Raw genomic sequence first — 25,664 nt, 5'->3', positions numbered from 1 at the left:
ATTCTGCCATTATTGAGAGGAGTGTTCTCTCCATATCTGTTAGAGCTTGTTGGTTTATAGTGTTGTTCAAGTTTTCTACTTCTCGCTGATCTGCTGCCTAGTGGTTCTACCCATTATTAAAAGTGGGATATTGAAGTTTCCAATTATTACATTGAATTGTCTCATTTCCCTTCCATTCTGTCAGTTTTTGCTTCATGAATTTTGGGCTCTGTTACTAGGAGTATGTATGTTTACAATCATTTTATCTTCCTGATGTATTGGCTCTTTTATCACAATAAAATGTCCTTCTAACTCTAGTAATAATTTTTGTCTTAAAGTCTATTTTGCCTCACCCTAGCTCTCTTTCAGTAACTGTTCACATTGTTTCTTTTTCCAACCTTCTGCTTTCAACTCCTGTTCTTTGAATCTAAACAGCTTCTAGTTGGATCATTTCTTAAAATCCATTCTGCCAATTTCAGCCTTTTGATTGGGGTGTTGAATCCATTTACATTCAATGCAATTATTGATAAGTTAGGCTTTATGTTTGCCATTTTGCTATTTTTTCATATATCTTATGTCTTTTTTGTTCCTTGATTCCTGCCTTTTTGTGTGTAAAGTATTTTCTAATGTATCTTTCTAATTCCCTTTTTGAATCATTTACAATATTTTTTTCAGTTATTTTCTTAGTGGTTGCCCCGGAGATTACCATTAGCATCATAACTTACAACAATGTAGGTTGCATTGATACTAACAAAATTTTCATAGTGTATAAAAACTTTGCTCCAATAGAGCTCCTTACCCTCCCCGCTCCTTGTTATACAAATTACACCTTTATATGTCAATGCAGTTTTGTAATTTATGCAGTTGTCTTTAAAGGCAGAGTTAAAGACAAGAAAGAAAAGAACTACAACAAAAATGTTATCCTGTCTTTCATATTGCCTATGTAGTCACCCTTACTGGCGTTCTTTATTTATTCATGTGCATTGAAGTTCCCATGTAGTGTACTTGCATTTCGGCTTGAAGGCTCCCTTTAGTATTTTGTATGGCAGATCTGCTGATGATTAATTCAGTTTTTATCTAGAGATGTCGTCCTGTCTCCTTTTTAAAAAATTTAAAAAAGTTTCTCTGATCCTACAGTTTTGGAAAATTCTTTATTTTTGAAGGAGAGTGCAGGGTTTTGATCCATTCTCACCCAAAGCCTACTACAGTTTAGAGACGGTGGCCCAACGGGCAGGTCACCCCATCCCTGTGTCCTTTCTCTGGACTTAGACTTATCCTGGCTCCACCACTTACTATGTGACCTTGGGCAAGTTATGTCGCCCCTCTGTGCCTCAGTTTTGTCACATATAAAATGGGGATAATGGTGCTGTGCTCAAAAGTGTTGGAGCATTGATTTAAAATATGGAAAGCCCTGGAAGCAGGTGCTGAGGCTACAGTAACACTAGCTATAAGCTCATTTGCTCAATAAAAACCACCTGGGGTGGGGATGGGATTCAGTGAGCAACTGATCTCTGGCCAGCTCCAGAGCACCTCTGGGATTCTCCTTGATGAATGTCACCTGCTCTTCCTACAGATGGACACGAGGCTCATCGGCCACAGCCTGTAAGCTGGCTGGGGCCACGAACTACAGGCCACAGGATAGAAAGAAACGCATCGCATGTTGCAAGCTTACACACGTAAGACACAGGGTAAAACCTATACTGTCCTTTGCAATATTATCTGGGCCTGGAGTGCCCATGACAGCTGGCCCAAGCCTCCCATGTGCTGGCAACACTGCGGGAACCATCCTGAAGGTCCAAGCAGGTCTGAGGAGGAGGAGCCTGTGCACCTGTCTGGGCTCTGCAGGAAGACAGAGTACAGGTGCCCAGCAACCTCCTGTAGCAATGAGGGCCACCCGCCCTTCCAACTTGCACCTGTCCCTGTGTCATTGTTCACATCAGCCTCCAAGGATGCTTACAAAAAGCCTCCAGGAGGAAGAGGGTTGCCTCCACCTTGCCACCCTCCTTCTGTGGGCAAGGTACCAGGTACCTCCACTGTCTGCCAGCCCGGCTCTGGCCCTCTGCTCCCTCCAAAACAAGTGAGACGGCTGACTTGTGCCTTGAGGAAGGCCATTTATTTCCAAGATATAGACTGTACTTTTACGACAGGACTTTTCAGAAGCAGGAAATTTTAGTTGTCGCCAAAGAGGTGTGTCCAGGACACAGTGAAAGGAAGCATGCGGATGTGGGGCGGGAGGCTTTATCCAACACTGTTACAACACTTTTGTAAATGAGCAAAACATCTTTAAAAATCCTTATAAATTCTTTATAATATGTTACACATTTAGAGACAATATTTACAATAAAAGGACCAGGAGGGAGGAGCAAGGAGTCGACTTTACAGGACTGGCAGATGTGGCAGCGGCCTTCACAGCCCCACCTGGGCCTCCCTGGGGTGAGTGAGGGTGTGGGGGCGCCTGGTGGTCTGAGGTCTATTTACAAAGCGTGGGAAGAAGAGGGGGCTGGGTCCCACCCATCCTGCAGGAACAGCCCGGCTCAGGCCCTAAACATCAGTGTGTGTGAGACAGAGACACCAGGCGTGTTTTTGACTGTGCCCCCCCCCAAGGGAAAGAAGGTCGGGTTCGGTATGCCCGAGCTGTGGAAGGAGCAGGCACAGCTGGAAGAACAAAAGGAGGGGCGAGGGAGGCACCAGCAGGGGGACCGGACCCTCCCCAAACTGGGGAACAGGCAGCTCCCATGGTCAAAGCCCTTGGGGGGGGGGCCGTGCTTTAGAGGTTGGCAAAAGGATAGGGGCGCGGAGTAACCCTGGTGAGGGTTTCAGTCCTGTCTCCTTGGAGGGGTCCCAACCCCCTTCTCTGGCTCTGACAAGGCAGGGCAGGATCCCTGTGTGCACCTAAGGCTGGGAGCCCTGGAGGGGGAGAAAGGGGGCAGGGGTGTGGAAGTTGCTACTGGAAACACCTTTGGACAGTGACTACACACACACAGAAGTCCCCCTCCCCCATGGACACCATCTCCCTGCACCTCCTCTCCCCGACACAAACATCCCTCCCTTAGGAGCTAGTGCGGGCGGGGAAGGGGTGAGGAGAGGAAAGCAAAAAGCCAGCATCACCCAGTATCTTTAGCAGAAACTTGGGGGTTGCCTCGCCACACCCATGGTCCACAAGGGTCCCTAAGTGCAGCCACAGGAAGCCCAGAAGGGCCCAGTCAGGCGCATATGCAGGGACACAGCCCACCCGTCTCCTCTCCCTCGCATTCCCTCGGGAACCCCGCCTTCCATCCACTCTCTGGCCGCCTCCACCAACTCCAGCACACGGGCCCCCGGCCCTCACCCCATGCACCCAGGGAAAACACAGGAGGAGTGCGGGTCAGAGGAGACTCCTATTACCCCAGGGGATCTAGGAAAGGGTGTCACAGACACTGATGGAGGCGGGAGGTGGCGGAGCGGCGCAGAGGCTGGCTCTGCAGGGCCCCCGGGTCCCTGGGCGCGGGCGGCAGCGAGGCCGCGGACGACGGGGCCCGCGCCTTGGTGGACTCCAAGCTGCTGAGGCCGGAGTCCTTGTTGTCACTGTGTGCCCGCGCGCTCGCGGGCTCCGGGGAGCCCCCTCCGCCCAGCTCCTTCCACTCGTTGAAGTTGAGGTCGGTCAGCGGGCTCTGCACCACCACCGTGTGGCGGCGCCAGCTGCTCCGGCGCCGCCGCGTCTCGGGCGACAGCGGCCGCCGCAGCCGCACGGCCAGCATGTCGTCGGCTGTGCCGCGGAGACGCAGCCGCAGGGCCTCGATGCGCGAGGGCCGCGAGCCCAGCACGGCTGCCGCCGCCGCCGCCGCCGCCGCCGCCGGGGGGCGCAGCGACTCCTGGCTGCTGGACGAGGCCGAACCCGGCAGCTCCGCGGCGCGGGGACCGCCCCGGCCCGCACCCGCGCCCGCGCCCTCGCTGTCCGGGCGGCTCCGGGACAGGCGACGGCGCGCTAGGGTGTCGCAGGGAATGAGGTGGTGCGAGCTGAAGGAGGGCCGGCGTGTCAGGCGTCCGCCCGGCCCTGCGCCCGCCGCGCCACCCTCCGTGTCCGTCTCCACGTGGCTCAGCTCGCTGCGCTCGTCGTCCGCCTCGTCCCCCGCGCCCGCCCGCCGGCCGCCGGCGCCCGAGCACACGCTGCGGTCCATGGTGGAGAGCGTGGAGTAGCCCGAGACGATGGAGCGCGTGTCCGCGGCCGGCCGCTCCTCCGGCGCCGCCGGGGGGCTGAGGCGCCCGGGGGCCTCGGGGGCAGCGGCGCCCGGCAGCTGCCCCTCCGGCCGCCCCTGGGCCCCCGGCGCCGGCACCGCCGCCCCGGGCTTGTGCGCCTCCTGCTCCGAGTCGTCGTCGGTGCTGCTGCCCAGCCCTCGCGCCTCTCGCCGCTTCTTCCGCTTGCGGTTGACGGCCGAGATGAAGGAGATCGCCAGCATCTCCCGGGCGTACGGCTCCTTCTTGGGGGCCCACGAGCCCTGTGCGGGGAGACAGGGCGGGATGCGGGAGGCGCCTGGACTCGCGCCAGTGCCGCGCTGTCCTCGAGCCCGGGCCGGAGGGCCTCGCCCCGGCCACCTTCCCACCCGCACCCACCCCCCGCCATTGCACCCCACCGCGACAGCTCCAAACCAGGCCCGGCACCAACACTGGCATCATAAACCGTGCCTCCTCCACCCCTGACCCGCCGGGGTGTCACCATCCATCTGGAGACTACCCCAGCCGTCCCCACCCCACCCTCCTGAAGCCTGCTCCGCGCCTCTCTGCCCCTAATCCGGGCTCTCAGCTCTTTCCCGTGAGCTGGTTCATCTCCCTGCCGCCCCATTTCCATTCTGTCTTCCACACCCAGCGCTGGATAAATCCTTTTAGACACAGCTCTGGTAATAGTAGTCTCTCAACAGCGAATAACGCTTGCCAGTCTGAACCCCTTTCACGTACACTGTCGTGGGTTGTAATCCCCGAGCTTCCCGTGGACCAGGCCGCAGAGCCCTGGCAGGGACCTTTCTCCAACCACAGCTCCTCCGCTTCTCCCTCTCTGCGCACGCCCACCTGGGGAACCTGCTTCCCACCCACTCAGAGAGTACCTGCCTCTCCAGGGCAACTGGCCCAAGTTCACTTCCTCCCACCAGCGCCACACCCGGCCAATCCCCAACCCCAGATCAATTCAGCCGCCAGCTTTGCTGCTGAAACTGGCTGGAAAATCCGGCGCACAGCCCGGACAGCATGGCAGACCCGGTAAGTAAAACAGAACAAAGAGTGGCTTAGACGGAGAGGGAGGGGACTTGGATCCCTGTCCTCTCATGTACCTGTTGGTGGTAATGACCCCAAGATGGCTCCAAGGAACACAGTTTGACAATGACCTGGATTTTAAAGTCAGGCAAAAGAGCCAGAGGCTGGCAGTGAGGAGTGGCCAGCACTGTCCAGGATTCGTCCCCACGCTAGGGAGCTCACAGCCCCGTGAGGGGCCAGGCCCTGGTGCCCAAGGCAGCCCCTTCCCCAGAGCGAGACAGGACGCTGCAGGCTCTTGGATACTTGGTGCCTCCTCCCCCGGCTCTGACTCCCTGTGTCCCCAGCAGATCAGACTACTGAGGCCACCTGCTGCACACGTCACTCAATGTCCCTGTCGCCATGACAGTTATTCCTCTCTATTACTATACTTAACAGACTGGTCCATGCCTCAGTTTCTCAGGGGCTTGGCTGGTTGGTTTGGGCTCATGCTCAGGGCAGATCCAGTTCCTGGGCCAGAAATATCAAGAAACACTCCGCACCTGAAGGCAGATGGTCAGACCTCCGACCCAGAGCATTCACCAAGGAAAGAGGCCGCCTACTCAGCCCCTGACCCCTTGATACCTGAGACCACGCTCAAACTTCCAGCCACTTAAACCCTCTGAGCCTTGGTTTTCCCATCTGTAAATGGAGATAGTACAAAACTCTAGGGTCTTTTGTAAAGATGAAATGACACAGGTGTTTGTGAAGAGTTCTCTGCATAGTTGCTGGTATCTACTAGGTGCTCAATAAATGTGCATTCCCTTCTCTTTTGTCTCACACTAGAGATTCTGAGTAACTCACTGTGGTCACAGTGAAGTCTCTGACTCAGTTTCCAGTAAAGACGCGCTTTCTGAGAAGTGTGTTCTATTGTTCCAGCCTGTGAGTAAGAAGAGGGCTCCCTCGGGGTTCCCAGGCTAATGGGAGAGGTCAGGCTGGCCAGCCTGGGAAGCAGAAGCTGCTAGTGCCTCAGGAGGAAGGAATTCCGTCTCCAGGAGGCTTCAGGGAGGAGCTGGCCTGTGAGTTGTGGGGAGGTCGGTGCCAAGTCTACTGGAGACAAGGTGAAGTCACAGGAAGCAAATGAGGATGTCTCTGGCCAGCAGGGGCTCTCCCGGGAGTGTGGAGGAGCCGCCCCCAGCAGGCCAGGCCAGGCCAGGGCTGCTGGGCAAAGCGCTGGCTTCTCTCCCTGCCCGCAATGCTCCTCCGCCCCTTCAGGAAACTCGCCTCGCTTCTTGGGACCCATTTCAGACTTCCTTCACCCTCTTAAACTTTCCCTGCCTCCTTCACGCTCAGCTGAGGACGTCATCTCCTACTTCACTGAGGAAAGAGAGCATCAGCTGGGAACACCCTCAGGTCATCCCAACCACCCACACCGCCTGCAGCTGTGCCCACCCTGCCCCTGCCCCCTCACCCAGCTACACCTGGGCAGTGTCTGCTCTGAGCACAGGCCACGCCTGCCCCGGGGCCCTCTGGGCCCAGCTCTTCCTCTCTCTCTCTCTCTCTCTCTCTCTCTCTCTCTCTCTCTCTCTCTCTCTCTCTCTCTCTCTCTCTCCTGGACCGTTCCTGTTGGCAAGTACATGCCAGAGGAGTTTGCCTTTTAATGAAAGAGTCCCTCCGTCCACATATTTTCCCATTTTGCTCCTCTAAACATCTTTTCAGAATCAGGCATCTCAAAAAAGAGTTGCCTACGCATGCGCTCTTCCCTCCCTCACTGAGTGCTTATAACTCAGTCCACCTGGCTGCTGCCTTCCCTGTGCCCCGACCTGCCAGACGCACAGTCCTCACGTGCCCATTAGCTCAATGTCTGTCTCCTGTTACAGAATAAGCTTCATGAGGGCAGAGACTTAGCTGTGGGGCTCATTATTACCTTCTTAGTACCCAGCACAGGACTGCTAGGTAGTAAATGTTCAGCAAGTATGTGTACTATGACTAAATGAATTAACCCTATCTTTTCCGGAGACATTGCCAAGTTTAGGTACCAGGGTAACGCTGGCCTCATAAAATGAGTTGGAAAGTGTTCCTCCCTCTTCTATTTTCTGGAAGAGTTTGTAGAGAATTGGCACTATTTCTCAAATAATTATTTAAATGATATTTAAATGGTTAAAGTATCATTTAAATAAGTACCTAAATATACTAATCTCTCAAATTGTACCATTTTAGAATTAAAATATTTTAAAATTATTAAGATATAATAAATTATTTGAAATGCAAATATCCCTTAAACATGTGGTGGAATTTACCAGTAAAACCATCTGGACCTACAGTTTTCTTTGTTGGGAGGTTTTTAATTATATATTCAATTTCTGTAGCAGGTAAAGGACGATCTGATTTGGATTATCTATTTCTTCTTAAGTGAGTTTTGGTAGTTTGAATCTTTCAAAGAATTGGTCTATTTCATCTAAGTTATTGAATTTATGGGTATAGAGTTGCTTATAGTATTCCCTGATTAGCCTTTTAATATCTGTTGCATCTGTTGTGATATCCCTCTTATGTCCCTGAGAAAGATAATCTTTCTTTTTATTCTATCTGGCTACAGGTTTACCAATTTTATTGTTTATTATTATTTCCTTCTTTCTGCTTGCTTTGTGCTCTCCAAAGACCTTAAAGAATGTTTATTGTATCAATCAGACATATTTGTTGTGATCCACATTTTACAGATGAGGCAGCTGAAAGAGGTTAAATAACTTGCCCAATGTCCCAAAGCCACTAAATATAATAGCAGAGTTAGGACTCAAACTCAGGACTGTGTGACTCCAGAGCCTGTGCTTCTACTCACTGAGCCACACTGCCTCCCAGTCACCTAACTCCCAGGCCAGATTCTTCTACTACACCACATGCCTCATCAAGTTGCCAAGTGAGCAACTTCTCAGTTTACCTTGGACACTCAGTATGTCCCACCTCCCTCCCGGGGAACATACCATCTACTTTCCTTACAGTCCAGTTGCCACGCTCCCAATTCCCTTGACCAACAATCAAAGCGGGGAGCCAGATGTGGTGGCTCATGCCTGTAATTCCAGTGATTTGGGGGGCTAAGGCAGAGGATCATTTGAGGCCAGGAGTTTGAGACAAGCCTGGGCAACATAGCAAGACCCTGCCTCTAAAAAAATAAGAAAAAATTAGCCAGGCATGTACCTGTAGTCTCAGATACTCAGAGGCTGAGGGAGGAGAGTCACTTGTGCCCTGGAGTTCAAGGCTGCAGTGAGCTACAATAATACCACTGTACTCCAGCCTGGACAACAGAGCAAGATTCTGTCTCTAAAAAAGTAAAAATAAAAAATAAAAAAGTGGGCTGGCTTGTATAGGGATAAAGCCTTCAGAATTGCCTTGGTACTTACCTTGGACTTGGCTGAACTACAGGTGGTAGAATCTGTTGGTGAGAGACAGAAAAAAATGAAAGTTGGATCAAAGAAGGAGAAGGCTGAGTCTTGTGAACACAATTCCCTCTCCTCAAAGGCTTCAGAAACCAAGGTGTTAAGAAACCTGAGATCTCCACAGGTCCTAAAAGTATGATGGACCTCTGATGTCATTTTCTATGGGATAATGGAATGATGTCAATCACCACTTCCTTTAGAGGCAGGAAGTGCCATCAGGCTGCCAGCCACTCATCCCTCACTTGCCCAGGGTTAAGGGCAAGGGGGATTTTCTTTGGGCCAGCTTCCTCTCCCCGCCCCCTCCTATATCCCTGTTTCTCTGAAGCACTGGAGAGAAAATGCCAAATACCAGATGCAGTCCACGGAAACCACCACAGTGAAACACAGCAAATCACAGATGCTCTGGAGAAATGGAGACCACACAGTGCAGAGACAGCTGGGTGCCCTACACCCCCCACCCGCAGGACATGAGAAGGACTAGAGGGACCATGTGAATGATGGATAAAAGGGCAGAAATGAAGTGGGTAGGACACAGGAGGTAGAGTGGGCTGGCGATTAGAGCCTTGATAGGTTCCACCTCCACACCTGGGGTCAACCTGCCCTTATGGGGCAAGGTCCCCCGTTATAACCAGAGCTATGAAGGAATGTAAAAATCATCACATCTATGGGACTTGGGTCCCACTGCCTTAATGTTACTGGGGTAAAGAAGGAACCAGAAACAAGTCCTGGCAGTGTCCTCTCCAAGGCTGGAGAGGGAACAGGTTGATCCGAGGGTCTCCCGGGGTCTCGGGGCAGTGGGCAGGTGCGGTTAATCCACACTCTCTGGCAGGCAAGTTAGATGCCCCCCTCCAGCCCCTCCCCCTGCACACGGTGAGAAGAGCAAGATGGGCTGACCACACACGACACACGGGGCAGGCGGGGGGCGGCGGGTGATTAGAAGAGACAGGGGGCTCCTTTCTGCCATCCCACCCCCATGTCCTCTGGCCCCTCCCAGAGGCTGCCTCTGCCAACTAGCGGAGCTGCCGCTGTGCCTCCGCCAGGGACGTGGGACACTAAGGGGCGGGGCAACCACGGCGGGGGAGGAGCTAGAGGCTGGAGCGAAAATGGGAGTGGCCGTTCGTTAGTCTCTGAGCACGTCAATCCTCTGTCCCCTGCCATAAGGGGGCCAGAGGCCCCGGAAACAGGACTTAGGGGCTGAGTGACAGGGGCCCTGGTTTCTGAAGCAAGAAAAGGCAGCCCCTTGGGGCGACTGAGGCAGGAGCTGTAGCTATAGAGAGGCTCGTGGGAGTGGCATCCCTGGTTTCCGGAGAGCCTGGGTCCCCAGCCAAGTCTCCCCCGGCCCACATGACCACCAATGCACAGAGAGGTCACAGAGGCTGCGGGGCTGCGGGAGGACAGCCATCATATGCCCAGACTTCCAGGCTAGGGGAAGGGCTCAGGCCCCAGCGAGCGCCTCCTTCCTCCTGAGAAGGGGCTTTAGGATGGGAGGGGGCTGCGGCGGAGGTGGAGGGGTGAGTTGTGACAAGTGTGGGTAACCGGGATGCTGGGGTGGGGTCCTCAACGGCCCGGGCCATTTCTGCCTGCCCAGCCCTCTTATAATCACCCGCCACTGTTAGTGACCGAGGCCGCGACACCGCACTGTACCCTTTAAATCTCCAACAGGTCCGCTGGAGGGAGGGAGGTGGGGAGGAGAGGGGGGAGAGATGGGGGATGGGAGGAGAGCACGGGGAGAGAGGCGGGAGGGGCAGGGGTGCAAGGAGAAGAGGAAGAAAAATTAGAAAGAGGAACATGCCCAGAAAGACAAGCCAGCCCATGAGAAATTAAAGGCTCAGGAGAGAAACCAGGGTGAGGCCAAAGCTGCTACCCAGCCGCCCGGGCATTCCGGGGAGGGAGAAGGCTCCGCACGCCCCTGAGGGGCGGGGGGCAGGGGAGGGCCCCGCTGGGGCACAGCAGGGAAGCTGGGCGTCTGGCCAGGCATCTGGGACCCTCAGGGACGCAGAGCCCACCCCCAGCCCCTGCCCCCTCCCAGGCCCCTGCACTCACCTGAACCTGGGTCACCAGGGGGCACTGTCCTGCCGATGTTGGGCAGGAGGTACTCGATGTTGGGCACTGACTGGGGCTCCTTGTCATCCACAGGGGTCTGCAGACAGGAGGAGGGGTCAGCCAGCATGCCCTCAGATGGCCGGACTGCCGGCCCCTCAGAAGCGGGTGCCCATGTCTCCCCCATCAGACTAGGGGGTCATGAAGGCATGATTGTGTCTCTCCCATCAGACTGGGGATGCCCTGAGGGTGAGTCTTGCCCCCCCAGGACTAGGGCCCACCTCAGACCAGACCCCCTCCAACCCCTGATCACTTACTCTCTCTCCCTTGTCCTCCTCGTCACTGAAGAACCAGTCTGACTGCAGAGAGACAAAGGAAGGAATGAAGTCAGTGTGGGCAGGGGCTGAGGAGGACCACTCGGTGGCAACGGTCCCTCCTCTCTCAACAAACCAGCTGGGCTGTGGGGAGGGGTCTGAGGGAGGCTGACAGATCCCGGAACCGGACTCCACAAACTATGAAAAACCACTGGGGCAAGAAAAGGTGGGACTGCTGTGGGGAGAACACAGCCTGGAGCGGGAGAGAGTCCACCACAGATGGGTGACAGGTGCAGGGCGAGCTGCTCTTTTTGCCTGTTTTTCACTAAACACCATCACGGCACATCACTGTGGCATATACCCCACAGCAAGCCGGAAGGCAGGGAGGCAGCGGCACACTTAGCACCAGTCAGGTCCACGGCTGTGAGGGCTGAGTGTGCCCCACACCACCTGTGCGTGCCACGCTGACAAGGGGGGGTGTCACACACCCAGCCCAGAAAAGGCAAGTGCCCGGAGAGAGGAGTTAGGAGGTTCCTTGAGGGGTAGGCAGGCAAGAGCTTTCTCATAAATCCCAAACTGGATAGAAAATAAAGTAAAACCCCCACACTTAAATATAGTTTGTGAAATTTGGGAATCTTGACGATAAAATTCTAAAAGTTTTCTGGGATGAAAAAAAAAAGACCAGATTGCTTACAAATAAGTACTTAGAACTTTCAGCAGCAACAAACACAGGGAAGACAAGTAATAATTTCAATATGTTGAAGGAATACCATTTTGAACCTAGAATTTTATACCTTGCTAAACCCTAATTTAAATTTTAGTGTGACATAAAGCTGTTCTAAGACATCAGAAAGTTTACTACACAAAGACTCTTAACTAAGTATTTGAGTGAGTAAGGAAATAACCCAGGATGGAGCAACAAACTCCGAGAAGTAAGCATGAATAAACAGAATGGAAAAGGCTATTGTTATCAAAATAACCAACGAAACACACACAAAATATACCTTACACCCATGACAATCTGGAATACAAATTCAGAGGAGGAAACAGTGACAGGTGAAAGTAACTAAGGCACTTTTGGCTTTTAGATGTGGTGGAAGGAAGACAGATACTGATAAGCTTTAGAAATTGACAGTGGTGGCCAGGCACGGTGGCTCACGCCTGTAATCCTAGCACTCTGGGAGGCCGAGGTGGGTGGATCGCTCGAGGTCAGGAGTTCGAGACCAGCCTGAGCAAGAGCAAGACCCGTCTCTACTATAAATAGAAATAAATTAGCCAAACAACTAAAAATAGAAAAAAATTAGCCAGGCATGGTAGTGCATGCCTGTAGTCCCAGCTACTCGGGAGGCTGAGGCAGGAGGATCGCTTGAGCCCAGGAGTTTGAGGTTGCTGTGAGCTAGGCTGACGCCATGGCACTCTAGCCCGGGGAAACAGAGTGAGACTCTGTCTCAAAAAAAAAAAAAAAAAAAAGAAAGAAAGAAAGAAATTGACAATGGCATTTAAACATGAGTTCCTGTGAGTAGGTTGTAACTTCTAGGAGATGAAAAATAGAACGAATAATTTTCATATCAAGAAAATAAAATTCAGGCCAGGCGAGCTGGCTCATGCTTGTAATCCTAGCACTCTGGGAGGCCGAGGTGGGAGGATCCCTTGAAGTCAGGAGTTCGAGACCAGCCTGAGCAAGAAAGAGACCCTGTCTCTACTAAAAATAGAAAAATGAGCTGGGTGTGGTGGCACACACCTGTAGTTCCAGCTACTTGGGAGGCTGAGGCAGGAGGATCACTTGAGCCCAGGAGTTTGAAGTTGCTGTGAGCTAGGCTGACGCCACTGCACTCTAGCCTGGGCAACTAAGTGAGACTTTGTCTCTAAATCAATCAATCAATCATAGCATATATGTGTTTCACATTTTTAAAATATATTAAGCAACAATTGATAGAACTACAAGGAGACTAGAGAATATTAAATATAATATTGTAGCCCATCACTCAGATTAAAAAAATAAGATATAGACACTCTGAACAACACAGTTGACAAGTCTGATCTAATGGATATATCTAGAACCTTATATTCAACCATTAGAGAAAATATATTCTTTTAGTACACACATGAATCATTCAAAAACCAACCATATCCTGGGCCACAGAGAAACTTTCCACAGCTCCTCGGGAGTCAGCATCCTATAGGCTATATACTCTGCTCATAATAAAATAAAATTAGAAATAACAACAAAGAGCTAAAAACTCCCTAAGTCTTCATATGTCTGGAAACATATCAGTGATACTGCTAAATAACCCTTGGATTAAAGAGAAAATCAGAAAGTAATTATGAGATATTCAGAGCCCAGGAGCTGGAGTTTGCAGTAAGCTATGATGACACCATCGTACTCCAGCCTGGGCGACAGAATGAGACCCTGTCTCTAAAAAAAAAAAAAGGAAAAAATCAGAAGGTGGATTGGAATATATTAGCCTATTAGAGTGGGTACTCTGGGGAGGGGAGAGCAGTGGGGGGCAGGAGTGAAGGGGGAAAGCAGGGGACTTGCGGGGCCACGCGAGTGAGCCCTGTTATTATTAATCATGATCCAGTATATGACTGACTCAAACAGCACTGGAAGTACCGAAGAAAAACAAGACAGAGACAGAAGAGACACGAGCAAGGACGGTAAGAAAGAAATCCAAGATCTGGAGTCAGTCGTTTCAGTTCAAGTTTACCTTAGGCTAGTTACTTTCCCCCTGTGAGTCTATTTTATCTGCAAAATGGGCATAACATAAGTACCAACTTCTAGACTTGTGGTGAGGGTTAAAATGCAATACTGTATGTAAAGCATTGAGTATGACACGCTGTTAGCGTGTAATAAATGCGAGCTGTTATTAGTAAAAGGTGCAGCTTCCAGAGGCAGGCTGAGCAAAAGGAGCCTGAGGATTGGTGCAAAAGAGTCAGCCTCTAACTAAAAGTGCTCTGCACGCCAGGGAGTCTACAGGCCCACAGCTCCCAGGAAGAACTCACACTAGCTCATGTCACCCTGCTTTTGCATATCTGTGCTGGTCCCTCTGCCTGGAATGCCTTTCTCCCTTCTCTGCCTGGCTAAGTTCCTCATGGGCTTCCAAGACAGTTCAAGAACCCTCTGATTATAGCCCATCCCTACACCCAGGGCTGGGGTGGGTCCTTCTCTGGGGCTTCCCGGGGCACAGCCCAGAGCATGAGAAACGCTGCCGTTACTGGCAGTATTGCTTCAGAGCAGAAGCTGGGTCACATTCATCTGTGTTCCCAGCACCTGCATCCGTCTCTGGCAGGGAATAATGACGATGACAAACATGATGACAATGACGATGATGATGATGGCTAATTCTTACACTCTTACTAACTGCCAGGCACCATTTTAAGTGCTTTACAGATACTAAGTCATGTAGCCCTCACAACAGTCCTATGAGGTAGGTACTATTATTAATATTATCTCCTCTTTACACATGAGGAGGCGGAGCCAGAGGGTAAGTCACTTGTCCAAGGCCACACAGCATATGAGGCGCACGCTGGCTCCAGGGCCAGTGCCCTTGCCCTCTACATCAGGGCAATTTTGCCCCTCCAGGGGGTTATTTGGAGGTACATTTGATTGTCACAGTTGAGGGGATGTTCTTGGCATCTCGTGGGTAGAGGCCAGGGGTGCAGCCCCCACAATAAATAAAGAATTATCCGGCCCCAGAGGTCGCCAGTGCTGAGGTTAGGAAACACAGGTATCACCACGTAAGCAAACGAACAGATGCCTTGAGGTGGTCTTTGCTGGGTTCCAGCTGACTCAGCAAACACAGGTGTGGACTGTGGTGACTTGCCCGCTGGGGCGTCTAACACCTGGTTTTGCTGTCATCTCAGCTCTTCCGCTATCCTGCTGTGTGGCCCTGGACAAGTCACTGTTCCTCTCTACACCTCGGCTGTCACCCTCTGTCTGACAGGAGGACTGGTCTGGGTGCCGGAAGGCCCCTCCAGCTCTGCTATCCAAGGGTTCCACAGATGACAGGAGCCCCAGGCCAGGTGCGGGCTGCACGGACACTCCCAGCAGGAGTTAATGACAGGCAAAGGGCCCAGAGACAGGACCAAAGCCGTCTCTGCCACAAGTCCACTCACAGCCCCCTGGCTACAGCGCCTCTGGGCTAGACACACGCTCCCATGGGCCAGCGCAAGGGGCCTGCGGAGGGTGTAGCTCGTTCCCTCAACAATCACCTAGGGCTGATCATGTTCCAATGCCAAGGAGGCAGAGAAGGGAAGCCACCGGCTCGAGGGTTCTCAGGAATGCATGCGTGAGTCGAAAAGCCCGGCCTGACGTAAGCTCAGTTAGCAGTTCGCTCATTCATTCATCCACCCCACATCCGTGCGCCAAGCACTAGTCTTGGTGCTAATGAGACAGACGTGCTCCACCTCCCCCACCCTGCCCAGAGGGGAACTCCCCCTCGGGGCTCTGGGGGACAGTAAGTGGACACACTTCAGGCCTCCTCTTCCCTGAAGGCTGCTGTTCCTGACACCTCAGCTGACCACAGGCCTCAGGCTTCTAGTGGCTTTTCCAGGAGTCAAAATGCCACACACCCTCTCTTCCCCACTGCTGTCCCCAAAAGCACACACTGCTGGGAGGCTCCAGGGGCTCCCTGTTGCACCAGGGAGCTAAACCTTCCTGAGGCCACAGCAGGATCCCTGCCACTGCCCAGTGGCCCTGGGCTCCTCGACAGCTCTAGAGTGGGTGTCCAGGCTGGTGGTCCTAATACCGGGATGAGGACAGCCTGTGACACTCCCTCCCGTAGCTCAGAGCCCTGACCGTGCGGTGCAGGAAGGAGACCAGCAGGCAGGGCTGGTCAGCACGACCGAGGTCTCCCCCTGCCTCCTTCCCCTGGCCCTGCCAGCCTCTCTCCCTCCAAGGTCAGCTCGGGAGGCTGCCCTTCTGGTGGGCGGGGAGGAAAGCACAGGCTTTGGTCAGACAGACCTGAGTTAAAATCCTGGGACTGTCACTTATTAGCAAGTCACTTTGCCTCCCTGAGCCCCAGTTTCCTCATCTGTAAAATGGGGGTAACATGACCTGACTTTCCTTCCCTAAAGTGTCTATGAGGTGAGGGGGGCCAAGGCCTCCCTTCCTCTGGCGAGCTGCCAATCTTATTTCTCCAGGCAGGAGAGGGTCTGTTTCCATCCTTTGTGGGCTGTAACAAGATTTGCAAATGGAAAATCTAAGATGATTCATGAAAACATCCCTGAGCGCCCCAGAAGTGGGTGGTGCCGCCTTTCAGTTTGGCTCTGGAAGACCAAGTCCTCCTGCGCCCTCTGCTGGCCGCTCAGGGTTCTCCTCCCTTCAGGGACAAGAAGAATCCACCGGATCACAGGGCATCCACAGGATCACAGGGCTCTCGGTGTCTCCAGGAAGCCACGAGAAGGGAGGTGACCAGCCCAAGACACACGGAGCACCAGCGCAGGATCCCGCCTCAGGCCCATGCTCTGTGTCCTGCCCCATTCGCCATTCCTTACCTCCCCAGAACCACAGTGGGACCCCGATTCCCAGGCCACACCTCTGCCCCGCCTCTGCACCTGTCCGCTCTGCACCTGTCCGCTCTGCACCTGTCCGCTCTGCACCTGTCTGCCATGTCTGCCCGGACTCCTGGGGGCCAGCTTCTGAAGGCCCTCCTGCCCCCACCCCAGCAGCAGCCTCCCTGCCCTGCCTCCTCCCTCCGACTCTCACACGCATCTTGGAAGCGCTGGGCCTCCTGATTCTCCTGCTGGGGACCCAATGTCCCAGAATGAAGGTACTCTGGGAGCCATTTCTAGAATCTACTTTGCCTTGAAATGCAGGCTGTTGCTTCTGAAGGGCATTCGCCCCCCAGTGGCATTTTCTTAGGCTGCCGAGCCCTTCCCTGAGCACACCCAGCCAGGCCGGGCAGGAGCGAGGTGCTCAGAGGGACGCTGCCCAGATCCCGGGGGCTGCTGGGGTGCGCCCACAGACCCGCTGCTTACATGCTGGATCAGTGTCTCCACGATCTTGTAGCGGTCAGGCATGTGGGTCACCATGTCCGTCATGTTGTCCTCAGACGTCCTCACCAGTGTCGGTCCGAAGACCAGGGCCAGGTTCCGGGGCTCCATCTGGGCAGGAAAATGAAGCAGGTCAGGGTCAACACTCTGAACTCTGACCTCCAGTACCTCCCAATCATCTCTCACTCCAGGCCCCTAAGGCCTCCATCCCTGACCCCGTCCTGAGCTATCCCCCCAACTCCCAACTTAGGGGCTGGACACCCCCATGCGTGGCCACGGAGGTACTTGGCAAGTAGAGCACAGGCCAAATTTCAGCCCCACTCATCCCCAGGCCCGGCGGCTGTGAGCAGTGCCCAATCCACACACCTGTACAGGGCAGCCCTGAGTGGTCAGCGTTAGCACTGGGAGATTCTGGAGTAAGAGACATGTTGGCCATCCCAAGGGTATTTTAGGCCCGAGAAAAAATCCTATCACCGCCCTCATTTTCCCCACTGCAGAGCCAGAAGACATAAGGGGTTCGACGAGGAAAATGCAGTGCAAGGCATTTGAACTACATCGGAGGATAGCTATCCATCAGATACAGGGGGGACTGTGGCTCTCTGCCTCCGGAAGACCCTCAGAAACTCAGGAGACGGCTCTCTGGGGAAAAGCACTGGCTGGCACGGCGAGGGTGGGGACAGAGTAGCCACAAGGAGGGCGTGTCTACAGGCTCGTTGTCTGACTGCAGGAGCTCCGAACGGGTGGGGGCTGTGCTCCCTCCCCCAGGCTCCATGCCAGAGCCGCCACCCACCTTGTTTTTCTCCGAGTGGTCAGCAATGGTCTTCAGATGGCCCACAAGGAATTTGAGCGTTTCATAGTAGTGTCCTGGGAGATCTCGGATCTGGGCAGGGAGAGAGGGGCAGGGGAACAGCTGTGAAGGCCGCCCCTGCCCTGACACCCCCTACAGGGGCTCCTACTGCCATACCTCAGGGAGTCTGGAATCCACCCTCTAACCGCCCTTCCCTCGTATGATGGGGGAACTGAGGCCCTGAGTGGGGAAAGGCTGCTCTAAAATCACAGGGGGACCCGTGGCACCGGTCTGCAGGCCTCCTGGGACGGGGCTGCCCTGCCGTCCACACCCCGTCTGCCTAACAGCATCGCCCTCTCCTCACCAGCTTCCGTAGCGTCTTCATCCGCTCCCTCGAGTCTTCAATGCGGTTGGCCTCGATGAAGTCGTTGTATTTGTCTAGAACACAGTGAAGACTCTTTAGAGAGGTGGGAGGCAGCCCCTTCGCCCCCGCTTCAGCTGGGCTGCTCCAGGGCTGACAGCCCGGGCGGGCTGAGGGGGCCCTGCTGGGAGGCCTGTGTGTTGCGCCCATGCTGTTCCAGACTGGGGGGCTCTGTGGCCTTGTGTTTACATGACCAAGCCCACCACAGCTGCACTCAGGTATGTACCTGACCCGGGGTAGTCCAGGTGTGTTCATGGGGAAGAAATAAGATCTGAGCTGCATGTTGATCCTAGAAAAGGGGTCCCTGCCCCTATCGCCAGGACAAGGACACCGATGTTTCGCAGGTTAAAAGTGAAGGTTGTCTCTAAAGGGGGGGGCCTCAGACACCCCCCATCAGGATTCCTTCAACTCCCTTCAGAAGACGTGCACAGGGAAATTTACAAAATGGAACATGATAAGCCTGTTCTAAAATTCATCTGGGCCGGGCGTGGTGGCTCATGCCTGTAATCCTAGCAGTCTGGGAGGCTGAGGCGGGAGGATCACTTGAGCTCAGAAGTTCGAGACCAGCCTCAGCAAGAGCAAGACCCTGTTTCTACTAAAAATAGAAAAATTAGCCGGGTGTGGTGGTGTGCGCCTGTGATCCCAGCTGCTCAGGAGGCTGAGGCAGGAGGATCGCTTGAGCCCAGAAGTTTGAGGTTGCTGTGAGCTAGGCTCATGACACAATGACGGAACAAGACTCCATCTCAAAAAAAATAAATAAAAATAAATAAATAAATAAAATTCATCTGGATAAGTTAATGCACAAAGATAGCCAAGAATGGTTTTTAAAGGAAGGATGATGCAGGAGGATTTGCCCTACAGGACTGAAACATACTAAAAAAAAAAAAAAAAAAAAAAGGCACAGCGAAAGCCATCTGGCACTGGCTGGCAGGGAAAGCAGAGGAATGGTGAGTCCAGGAGGGCGGAACAGGCCACGTAGATATTTACTATACGATAAAGGCAGCACATCCAATCAGTGGGGATGGATAGACGCCTCAATATATGGGCCTGGGACAAATGGCTATCATTTGGAGGGAAAAATCCACTTCTATCTCGCATAATACACAAATTTAACTGCATGGAAGAGCCAAATGTAAAAATTATAAAAACATTGGGGAAAAAGATAAGAAAATATTTTTACAATCCTAAGGCCTTCCTAAACATGAGGTGCAGAATGCACTACAGAAAGATTAACAGCTTTGACTGCATTTTAAAAAATTGTTTTCGGTTTCTGTACTGAAAAATGAAAAGGCAATTGCAGAGCAGAGCAACTATTTGCAAAAACTAACCAAGGGTTAATATCTGTAATATACCAAGAGCTTGTCTCCCACAAATCAATACAAAAGAAACATAAATAACCCAATGGAAAAATGGGCACATAGTATGAACAAGCAATTATACAGAAAATAGGGAAAGCCAATAAACTAATGAAAAAAGATTTAATCTCCCTAGTAATGAGGGAAATGAAAATAAAAAAACGATAACCAGATGCCATTTCCCTTATCTGATTAGCAAAAGTTTAAAATATTAATAATATCCAATGCTCATGGGGACACAAGGAGACAAACTCTCTCTTATGCTGTTCGTGGGAGTCTGAACTTGGGCCTCCTTCTCAGAGTGCAATTTGACATTAGCTATCAAATACGTTTACTGGGACTTTGATGTAGAAATGCTACATCTAAGAATCTACTTAGAGAGCACAGACCTAGGCATGCAAAGGCTGATTCAAGGATGGTCACTGCAACAGGTTTTATAATACCAAATATTTGAAGACAATCTAAATATCCATCAATAGGGGAGTAATTAAAGAAATTATAGTCTGTTCAAACTATGAAATACTATGTGGTTGATTTAAAAGAAGAATGAGGTAGAGCTCTCTGTATGGACATGAATGAATCTCAGAATCACAACTCTGCTTCTGTTAGAAACAACTCAGCCAAAGGTGTGCTGCAGCCCGCTCACACTGGCTCCTAGGAGTGGATTGTTTGCATTCCTTCCCAATTCATGTTGGTGACATCATGTCAATGGCTCAAAATAAGCCACGGTAGAAGTATTTACACCATGGAAATTGGAAAACACTGTAAGTCAAGGCTTTTTTTCCCCTGGAGAGCCAGATGTTAAACATTTACCAGCACAGCACTGAGTCCATCCAACTCTAAGCCCTGTGTATGTACATGTGTGTCTCTGTCATGTCTTTCAGAGGCTCAGGAAGGAAACATGACAAATTGTTAATAAGCAGCTCAGCAAATGACCAAGAGCTCAGCTCTGGAGCCAGATGCCTGGGCAGAGTCCTGGGTCTGTCATTTACAACCTGTGTGATCTTGGGCAAGGCATTTAACCTCTCTGAGCCTCAGTTTCTGCCTCCGCAGAGGGGAGATTAACAGCCTTGTGGAGCTGTTGCAGGGAGTAGTGCTGGGTGCACAGTAAATGCTCAGGAAGTGTTCACTGCAACCTCTGGGGAAAGGGAGTGGGAGGCGGACAGGACTCTGCTATTTACTTTATTCGCATCTGTGCTAGCTAAGTTTTTAACAAGCATGTGTTTCTTTTGTGCCTTAAAAAAAAAAAAAAACAACGCAAAAAGTAAAGCCAACACATCAAATAAAAAAGTGGTCAGGGTGCGGCACAGACTGGCGTCCCTCCCCCTTCCACCGCCTACTCACCATCCGTGAAGAGAGGCTCGGGCAGCTTTCGGAAGAAGGACTTGAGCAAGCTGCTGATCACGTTGAGGTCTTGCCAGCGCTGGGGGAGGGGACACATGTCAGGCCGCAGGCAGGCCCAGCCCCGGCGCCCGTGCCTCTGCGCTCGGCCACCCCAGGGTCCAGTCAAGCCCGGCCCAGGCCCCCCCTGGGATCCGTCACACCAAGCTCCGCCCAGACCAGGGATGTCTACTCATCAGGGTGATGGCAGCAGAACAGAGTCCCCAGCTAGGTCGTGCCCCCCAACACACACATCTGGCCCCAGCCCTCCCTGCTCCAACACTTGCCCATCCACCAAAATTACCAACTGCCTTCTTTGGGCCAGGCATCGTGGGGCACAGAAGTGAGTGAGAGCCGCCCCCAGACCTGCCTGCCTACTGCACCTCCACCGGACCTACAAGTGCCAGGCTCAGTGCCTGCCACCCAGTGTTCCCCGTTCATCAAAGGGTCATCCTCCGACACCCTCTCTGTCCCCCCAAAGCCTACACAGCCATGACAGCGCAGTTGCCCATGTCTGGCTCCTTCTTGTCTTGGGCCTTCTGCCCTTGCTGGCTCCCTCCACTGGAACTTTCCTCCCCCACTTCACCCGGTCCCTCATCCCGCCTAAACGTCACTCTTCAGAGAGGCCTTCCCTGACGCCCTGCCATCTGCATCCCTGCCCTGACTTTGTTTCTTCCTTGCGGCTGACCCCGGCTTGTCATTTCATGCTTTTGTTCCCTTGTTCGTGCCTTTCTCCCCACAGGACTGAAAGCTCCACGAGGAGCAGGGATCCTGTCTGTCTTACACCCCACTGTGTTCCTGTCACCCAGCTGGGACAGTTAGCCTGGCACTTACACGGTCAGAATCAGTAATTCTCCAGGCAATGTCTGGAGCTGTTCTGATTTTCACAACTGAGGGGTACCACTCACATCCAGTGAATAGAGGCCATGGATACTGCTTAATTTCCTCCAAATGCACAAGACATCTCCCCACAACAAATACATTCTGCCCAAAATGTCAGTTGTGCCAAGGTTGAGAAACCCTGGTGTATACAAATGGTTGCAGAACACAGGAACGAAGACAGAACAGCCAGGCCGTTGCCCCTTCTGTCCACTAGGGGGCACCACCGCCCCGCACCACAGCAGAGTCAGGCGCCCCCACCTTGCCCAGAACCGCTCAGAGCAACTCACGCCCAGAAAGACGTAATACCCTCAACAAAGAGACACAACACAAAGATGCACACACCCAGTACAGCTCAACGCCAGACAATCCCACAAACGATACAGTCCCCACAGGCCGGACAGGCGTGAGAGCCCCCCACCACCTTTCCAGCACTGCCCACAACAATGACACCAGGATGTTCCAGACAAAACGACACACCTGGCACGCCCCCACCCGAGCCCTGGCTAAGGCCAAGCTGCTCATTCCTTGCCTGCCCACCCCGACCCCGCACGACTCATCTCCCAGCCGCCAGCCTAGCTCGGTGGCCCATCCTTCTTGCCTCCTCCTGAGTGGAATGCCCGGGCGTCCCCTCCTGCCCCACTCTGAGCCCAGCCCCTGTTTTCCTGCTGCCCACCTCGGCCATCCGCCCCCAAGTCCCAGCAGGACTCCATGCCCCTGCGGTCCACTCTCAGTCTAGTGCCCGTGTATGCCGTCTCCCCGCACAGGTGACTTCCACACCCCGAATCTAGCGGGGGCCACACCCTGACTCACGTCCTCCCTCCCAACCCTCCTCAAGCTGCCCACTCCCCGGTTTCCACCAGGGGTAGACAGTACCAGCCCAGGCTCAAACTTTTAGCTCTTCCCTGCCCTCATTCCTCCCTGTCACCCAGCCAAATCCTAGAGCCGCTCCCATCCTCCACTCCCTGGACCACCGAGTCCACCTGACCCTTAGTGCACCCCATAGACCAGTAACTTCTCTGCCAGACTTGCCCTCCCCATGTGCACCCACTGGGCACAAGCGGGAGCATCATTCTCTCTCCTTTATGCCTCCCCAGCATAAGAACCATCGAACGTTCCCTATTGTCCATTGGGTCAAGGTCAAAGGCTTTAGTGAAGCCCACAAAAGCCCTCTGTCCCTTGGGTCTCACTCTCCCCACCAAGCGCAGGAGGTGGATCCACTCTGTGTTCCAACTCTCTGGGAGTTGGGGATTTTGGAAATAGGGGATTTTCTCTGGGATTCTGGAATATGCCATCATCGCCACCTGGACTGCCTTCCTGTCCACCTGCCTCCTCCCATCCTGCAATGACTCAAACCCTCGATCCGGCCGCCTGCTCCAGCCCTCAGCATCCTCTCCCTCTTTATCGCACAGTTTGGTCCCTGATGACAGCCTGTCCTTTTCTCTTGTCCACGACTTCACACAGACTTGTGTTGCCCCCCATTTCCCAAGGGCAGGAAGACTCCTGTATATCGCATGCGGCTTCACAGTGTGTGACTCATGCGACTTCACTGCCCAGATGCACGGCTTCCAAAAAATCCTTTTCATCAGGGCCTCTCTTGGCAAATAAAATCGTACACGAAAACCCAGCATGACAGACTGAGCAAAGCGGGCTTGCTCTAGTCTAAGCAAGGCCAGGGGGTCCTGACCTGCCCCTGGCCTCCCATAGCCCCTCTGGGAACCCTAGGACTCCGGAGAACACCGTTTGGGAACCACTGTCCCTGCTGCAAACTCTTAAGTGTAGCAGCAGATCCCCGCACAAGCTGGGCTCGTCTCCTCTGATCAGCCGCTTCTCGTCCCATGTTGCGGCCGCCCAAATTGCTGGCCATTCTAGAAAGCATCATATATTCCCCTTTTACTAATCCAGGGGTCTGCAAACCACAGTCCACAGGCAAAATCCATCCATCGCCTGCTTTTGTATGGCCCTTGAGCTAAGTATGGTTTTTCCATTGTTAAAGGATTATGAAAAAGAAGAGGAGGAGGAGGAGGAAGAGCATGAAGAGAAGAGACTGCAACAGAGCAAACCGACACCCACGGTATTTACTATCTGGCCCTTTACGGAGAAAGTCTGTTGATTGCTGGCAAACTTTCAGAGTCTACGCCACAGCCCAGGCCACCTCTCTGCCTGCAATGCTCTCACCTGGCTTTCACTGGCTTTTAGTGAACTCTGCTCATCCTAAAGGCTCAGACAAAACTGCCTGGGAGGCTCTGCCCCGGAGCTCCCCCGGCCGTGACTACGTCTGTCTGTTTGGTTCAGCCTTGGGCTGATGCCCATGCCCGGGGCCGGCCTGCAAGGGCAGGTCCCATCTTGCCCATTTGGTGCTCTGGCCCAACGCCGGGCACATCGCAGGGCACCACGAATACAACACAGCAGACCATAGAGCTGTCCTAGCGGAGTATCCCACACACACCACCCCACTCCCTGTCCACAGCCCACCCCCCCCGGCCACACCCACCTCATCCTGCAGGTTGATGTCACCAGGCCCACGGTTGAGCTGCTCCTGCAGGCTGGACACCACGGCGTTGTTGCCGGGCACTCGGTAAATGCCTGTGGACTCCAGTCCCCGTGCCTCCACGATGCGACAGCACGCAGCCACAATCAGGGGGACGCGCTGGGGACACAGGCAGGGTGGGGATGTTAGGGGTGATGGGGGCCAGAGGAGGCGGGGAGGCCAAGATGGGGACAGTGCAAGGCCCAGAGCTGCTGCCAGGAACCCTGTGGGGGAACAGAAGGCCCTGCTGCCTCCCGTCTAGGGGCTGCGAACAGCACCAAAGCCTCGTCGTGGCTGAGAAGGAGCGAGGCTTGGCCTCAGCTCTGCTGCTCCCTCCGTGGGAGACTCGGGGCGGGGGCCTCCCCTCTCTGCACTCTTCCCCCAGCTGTGTTTGCACAATGAGGTGGAGAGAGCTGGTTCCGTGTCCCTTGCTGCTCTGACCCTCTGTGGTTCCCTCTCCCCCTGCCCTGCATGCTCTGCAGACGATGGACACCCACCTGGTTCTCCGTGGCCGGCTGGCACTCCTCAAGCCGGACCCCAAATGCCCTGGGGGCTACCTTCTTGTTCTTCTTGATGATGTTGATGCTCCAGGGGGTTTTGGAGGCAGCAGCACTGTCATCTGGGGTGGGGGAGCCAGAGGGAGCCAGAGTGAGCTTGGCACCTGGGTGGGTCACACGCACTCATTGCCACATTCACGCGTTTGGATGCACAGGGACTCCATCAAAGAAGCAACCAGGATGGTGAGAGAGGATGGCAAATTATGTCACAAGAGAGATGGCTGAAGGGGTGAGGGTGTTTACCCTGGAGGGGACGGGCTCAGAGCCACGTAAGGACTTCTATGCAGCCTCAAGGGCTAGAACCACAAGGCAGGAGCCACAGGTTCTGATACAACCAAAGTAAAAACTTTCTAACAGCCAAAAGTGTGTGAAGATGGAAAAGGCTGCCCCAGAGAGGGTGAGCTTCTGGCCTCTGCACAGACGCAAGCCAAGACTGGAGGACCACCCAGCAGGGGTGTCAGGGAGGGGGACCAGGCTCCAGGCCCTCCTAGCCCTGAGGCCCTGAGAGCCCCAGCCCAACAGGCATGCACCTGTGGGCAGACATACGGGGTAACCCTGGCGCGCACACAGGCACAAGCCCCCACGCAGCCACGCGCACCACCCGTCTCAGCAGCCACCTTCCTACCCTTGCTCCCTGCGGGCTGGTCCTGAGTGCGGAGGCCCCGTGCCGTACTCTGTTTGAGGAACTCAGACTTGAGGCCCCCCAGGCCACGAGAGCCTTTTGGGGAGGAATCAGCTTTGGGCCCAGAGCTATGGCTGTGCAGGAAAGAAGAGAAAAGGATCTTCATTTGGGGTGGC

General features: G+C 53.6%; 1 protein-coding gene across 1 annotated transcript in view; it reads right to left on the bottom strand.

Moving 5' to 3' along the window:
- Positions 1-3,299: 3,299 nt before the first annotated feature.
- Positions 3,300-25,664, bottom strand: part of ARHGAP23 (Rho GTPase activating protein 23) — a 66,701-nt gene continuing 44,336 nt past the window's right edge. Inside the window, exons 14-24 of the mRNA XM_045526321.1 lie at positions 25,492-25,622; positions 24,807-24,928; positions 24,274-24,429; positions 20,865-20,943; positions 18,109-18,182; positions 17,748-17,837; positions 16,943-17,068; positions 10,967-11,008; positions 10,653-10,749; positions 8,574-8,605; positions 3,300-4,454 (exon numbers count right to left, since the gene is read on the bottom strand). Of these exons, the coding sequence (XP_045382277.1) occupies positions 3,387-4,454; positions 8,574-8,605; positions 10,653-10,749; positions 10,967-11,008; positions 16,943-17,068; positions 17,748-17,837; positions 18,109-18,182; positions 20,865-20,943; positions 24,274-24,429; positions 24,807-24,928; positions 25,492-25,622 (2,017 nt within the window). The 3' untranslated portion in view covers positions 3,300-3,386. The remainder of the gene's footprint in view (positions 4,455-8,573; positions 8,606-10,652; positions 10,750-10,966; positions 11,009-16,942; positions 17,069-17,747; positions 17,838-18,108; positions 18,183-20,864; positions 20,944-24,273; positions 24,430-24,806; positions 24,929-25,491; positions 25,623-25,664) is intronic.

This window comes from Lemur catta, chromosome 15 (assembly GCF_020740605.2).
Source record: "Lemur catta isolate mLemCat1 chromosome 15, mLemCat1.pri, whole genome shotgun sequence".
Lineage (NCBI taxonomy): Eukaryota > Metazoa > Chordata > Mammalia > Primates > Lemuridae > Lemur > Lemur catta.
Note: the sequence above shows the minus strand (reverse complement) of the source record. Positions and strands in the feature narration are given on the sequence as shown.